The sequence below is a fragment of the Colobus angolensis genome, unplaced genomic scaffold, assembly GCF_000951035.1.
Source record: "Colobus angolensis palliatus isolate OR3802 unplaced genomic scaffold, Cang.pa_1.0 Scaffold136, whole genome shotgun sequence".
In the NCBI taxonomy this organism is placed as follows: Eukaryota; Metazoa; Chordata; class Mammalia; order Primates; family Cercopithecidae; genus Colobus; species Colobus angolensis.
The window spans coordinates 1,778,070-1,782,531 of record NW_012114444.1 but is presented as its reverse complement, the minus strand read 5'-3'; the positions used below and the strand labels follow the sequence as shown (position 1 = coordinate 1,782,531).

At 64.5% G+C, this 4,462-nt stretch overlaps 1 protein-coding gene across 1 annotated transcript in view; it reads left to right on the top strand.

The window, feature by feature from the left end:
- The window catches only part of COL9A3 (collagen, type IX, alpha 3), a 28,575-nt gene that overhangs the window by 2,348 nt on the left and 21,765 nt on the right, over positions 1-4,462 (top strand). The window contains exons 3-7 of the mRNA XM_011934546.1: positions 5-260; positions 1,582-1,617; positions 2,255-2,326; positions 2,981-3,034; positions 4,243-4,278. Of these exons, the coding sequence (XP_011789936.1) occupies positions 5-260; positions 1,582-1,617; positions 2,255-2,326; positions 2,981-3,034; positions 4,243-4,278 (454 nt within the window). The remainder of the gene's footprint in view (positions 1-4; positions 261-1,581; positions 1,618-2,254; positions 2,327-2,980; positions 3,035-4,242; positions 4,279-4,462) is intronic.

The following is a 4,462-nucleotide window of genomic DNA, read 5'->3' as shown; positions in this document are numbered from 1 at the left end:
CAAGGAGGCCTTTGTTCCCGCGGCCCGAGGGAGGCGGGGGACACACTGCCCGGGGGCGCCTGGCTCCGCCCGAGGCTTTGGGGCTCACCGAGGAGAGCAGGCCCCGGAGCCGCTCGGGACCCGGGAGGAGGGAATGCTGGGTCAGGCCCACCGGGGCACCTGCGCTCCTTAATGAGTTTTCTCCGTTTCAGAAAGTGGGACTCCCAGGCCCTCCAGGCCCCCCAGGGCCGCCGGGGAAGCCCGGCCAGGACGGCATTGACGTGAGTTTGGGGGTGGGGAGGGCCCCGAGCGCTCTGGGGTTCTGACTCTGGCCCCCACCTCCCTGAGCTCCCCAGCCTGATGGAGAGAAAACCAGGCCCCACCTCCCAGAGCCAGGGTGACATCAGGGGGCAGCCAGAGCCTTCACGGGATGGAGGTGGCCCTGCGGGGATTGCTGGTGGATAGGGGTGGAGGGTGTTACGTGGTGGTCCTCGACCCAGAATGCTGGCACTGAGGTGTGTGTCTCTGGGTCCCCTGAGGAGCCTGTGCCCCTGTGTTCTGGGTTCTGGCCCCTGGGGCTAAAGTGGGGAGGGGCATGTCCCTCGAGTGGTTGGGGGCCGGGGGTCTTGTTGGAGGTTGCTGGGCTCTGGAGCCAGCCATGGAGGGGGCTCAGGAGCCGACTCGGTCCCAGAGATGGTGTCCGTCACGGGTATCTCAGGCCTGGTATGGACCAAGCAGCAGGAGGGGGCAGCTGAAATTCTACAGCTGTGTGTCTCTGGGAGGGACTGTCTGGGGTGAACCTCCCATGTGACCACTACTAGGATAGGGGTCCCCTCAGGGCCTCTGCTCGTTTTGTGGTTCCCCATGGAGGGCTGTGGAGAGGATAGGGGTCCCCTCAGGGCCTGTGCTCGCTTTGTGGTTCCCCATGGAGGGCTGTGGAGGGCTGCACCAAGAGCCCCCCGCGACCCACCCTCTGCCCCCCGCCCAGCTCGGCCTCAATGGCCACAGCCTCCTTGCCCGGCCACAGGGCTGTGCTCAGGACAGGCATGTGGACCTGAACCCCCACGGCCCACGGCCCTGGCCTCCCTAGGGTCCTCCTGGGCCAGATACCTGGACCCCAGGGCTCCTACCTGAAGCCTGGTCTTGACGTCTCAGTTAAAGACCCGGTGGTCGTCAACAGGGTGGGGAGCTGGGGGATCTTCCTGGAGACTGTGGGGAAGCTGCCCTTAGCAGCAGATGGAACAGAGGGGCCTCCCAGCCCCCAGGCCTTCTCCCTAAAGCCCCAGGCCATTGAGGGAGGGGGATTAGTGATGCATTCCCATCACTCCTGGGAGTTGTGTCCCCACGCCTGCAAAGTGGTTCCCAAATGCCCTGTGGCTGCAAGCGCTGAGCCCCTCTCTCCAGGTCACCCCTTTGCCTATTGCTGCCCCACACATGGGAGGGTGCCCCCTAGGTATGGATCGGGGGCTCAGGGACGCCTTTTGTCTGCTTGAGCTGGGCCTGCAGGGCTGATGTGGAGACCAGCGCTGCTCTTTTCCCTGAGGCGGGGTTCTTGGGGGACCTCTGATTTTCAGGGTTACATGTGGGTATCTTTCCTCACAGGGAGAAACTGGTCCTCCAGGTCTGCCTGGGCCCCCGGTGAGTGTCCCAGGCTGGGGAGATAACCTTTTTCCGGTCTGGAGAGAAAGGGGACTTGGAACAGAGGGGTCATTGATGTCCTGTCTCATCCTGCCGGAGCCCGGGTTGCCTAAGGGGAGGCCTCAGAGGGCCCGGAGCAGGCCCGGAGCCAGGGGGCGGGAGGGGAGTGTGTGGGCTCACCCTCTGCATGTTCTGGGCAGGGCCTGACTTTGAAGCTTTCTTTGGACCAGTGCCAGGCAGGCCAGGGCCGGGGCTGGTACAGCCCTTCAGGTCCCCCAGGCCCAAGGTCGCACGGAGCCCTCCCACTTTCTCCAGCTCCAGGGATTGAGGGTCCTGGGGCTCAGAGTCCTGTCTGGACCCACTGGGGGTCCAACAGAGATGCCTGCTGGCCCTTAGCCAGGGAGGCTGAGGTGACCAGAGGAAGATCTTACAGATGCCACTGAGGGAGGAGGCGGGCAGCCTTCCTGGGCCAGCAAGGTGTGGGAAGCAGGACATGCGTGCCCCAGCTGAGCTGGGTCTGCCAGACGGCAGGGAGGACCCAGGTGGGGGGAATTGGAAAGCATTTTGCTTCCTCGCTGAAGGCCTGGGCTCGGAGCCAGACCCCGCCCTCACATCTCTGCCCTTTCCTCCTGCACAGGGACTGAAGGGGGCCCCAGGAAAGCCGGGGAAATCAGGAGAGGCCGGGCTGCCCGGACTGCCGGGTGTGGACGTGAGTGCGCCTGCCCCTCCCCCCATGCCCCACTCCCCGCTCCGAGGCTCTGGAGGAGTCCAGCCTTAATTGCTGTTGTCCAGCTGGGCCTGCTCAGGTGGGAAGCCCAGTCCTGAGAGAAGTCTCCAGAAGTCCCCAACAGGGGTCCTTTGGCCTTCATCCCAGATGCCACTAGCATCTGGCAGAGGACAGAGCCAGCCCAGTGGAGTCGGAAGTCCCGCCAGCCTTCGCTTGTCCAGGAACGAGTGCCCATTGTCAGGCCCCTCTGCCCACTGCTGCCCGGGCCCCTGTGAGCCCCAGGCTGGCCTCGCTCAGGCATCACGGGCTCCAGGCCTGGCCCCGGGCCCACTGGAGCTTTATTCGGGAAGCCAGGCCTGAGAAGTGAGCTGTCCAGTCCGACTGGGTTGGTCCCCGAGGCCTGACTACAGCAGGGGCCTCTGTTGCTGGCTTCCTGCTGGCTGCCCCCCTCCTCCCAGGCCCTCTGGGCACAGCAGGTAGACAGTGGACAGGGCCAAGACAGGAGGCTGCCAACCTAAGGGTCTTCTGTGCCTCTCTGGACGCACCAAGGGAAGGGTCCATGCTTCCATTTTTGCCTGGGAGTGGCATGTGCTTCCCATGTGGCCCCTTGAACTCACCCTCTGCCTCTTTCCCCAGGGTCTGACTGGGCGAGATGGACCCCCTGGACCCAAGGGTGCCCCTGGGGAACGGGTGAGTGCCTGTGCCAAACCCAGTGGCTTCAGTTCAGAAGTGAAGTCCCCCAGCCACCTCTGGCTGTTCTGTGTCCGCGAGGCCAAGGAGCTGGTAGTTCCAAGGACCGCTGCCCTGCCCGTGCCTGGGGTGGAGGGGCAGAAGGGAAGGGTGCCACGTGGCCAGTCCCCTGTGCCTGCCTCCCTGCCCCACCCCCACATATGGTCAGAGTTGTCCTGGTGTCCAGACCATGGCAGGGAGAAGAGGGATGGTTTGGGGGAACCCACCCCAGGTGCCTCCTCAGAATGTCCCTGCAGCCCCCAGGGACCTGGGCAGACCACCACCAGGGACCCCTGGGCACGCAGCCTGCAGAGTCCCCTGTGCCTGCCTGCTGGACACTGAATCCTTTACCCAGACTGAGCGGCACCACCGCCCAAGGGTGCCTTTCTCCCCTCGTGGCTTCTGAGTACAAAACCGAAACCAGCATTCTCTCTTCGGCCCTCATAAGACGTGGCAGTCAGCCAACCGGGTGCCACTGACCCCAGACTCAAAGCATCACAGAGGGCAGGAAGGCTGGGCTGGGGTCACAAGGACACAGCCCTGCCCGTGGGCCCCTTGGGAGCTCGTCAGGCATGAGGCGGATTCTGAGCTGAAAACAGGAGGGAAACAGTAGCTGCTGGCGGCCGAGTCCGTGGTGCCCGGGGGTGTGGGGTGGGCTCGTCTCCAGGCTTTCAGGAGGGGCCTCCAGCCTTAGAGCAGGGCCCGTGTGTGCTGTCCAGGGAATGAGACATTTCAAGCAGCAGGGGCCAGACAGGGCCCAGAGAGTTTGGAGAGCAGACAGGACCTGGCTGCCCAAGGCTCTGGGGACTTGCTGACGACATGGGCGGGGGCTGAGGATTCAGCAGGCTCCGTGGGTGGGTTATCGGGAGGGCTTCCTGGTGGAGACAGGCACCTGGGGTCACTTCTGTGCATCTCAGACCCGCCCCAGGTCGCGCCTTCGCCTTTCTGTAGCAGGCACTGGGACTCTGGTGCCATCTGTCTCCAGCAGCTCCTCAGGATGGCAAAGACCCTCCAGGTCAAGAGGGCTCGGAGGCCCTGCCCCTCTGCGCAGTGGGGACTTGGACCCTGTTGCCCTGGGAGTTGGAGTTGTGGGTCCCACTTCAGCGGGAGGGGATTGGGTTTGTAAATAGAGGCCCAGCCCAACCTAGACGCCTGCTTTCCTCCCACAGGGAAGTCTGGGACCCCCGGGGCCGCCCGGGCTGGGGGTGAGTATGGAGTGTGGTCCTCTCCTCTCCATGGAGTTTGGGGAACTGGAGAGTCTGGTCTAAATGGCATCCAGGAATCCCAGGGGCCATCCCTGGCCCTCTCCTCTGCCACCCCCCTGCAGCCTCTCCGGAGGCCGGTCCCTGGCCCTCTCCTCTGCCACCCCCCTGCAGCCTCTCCGGAGGC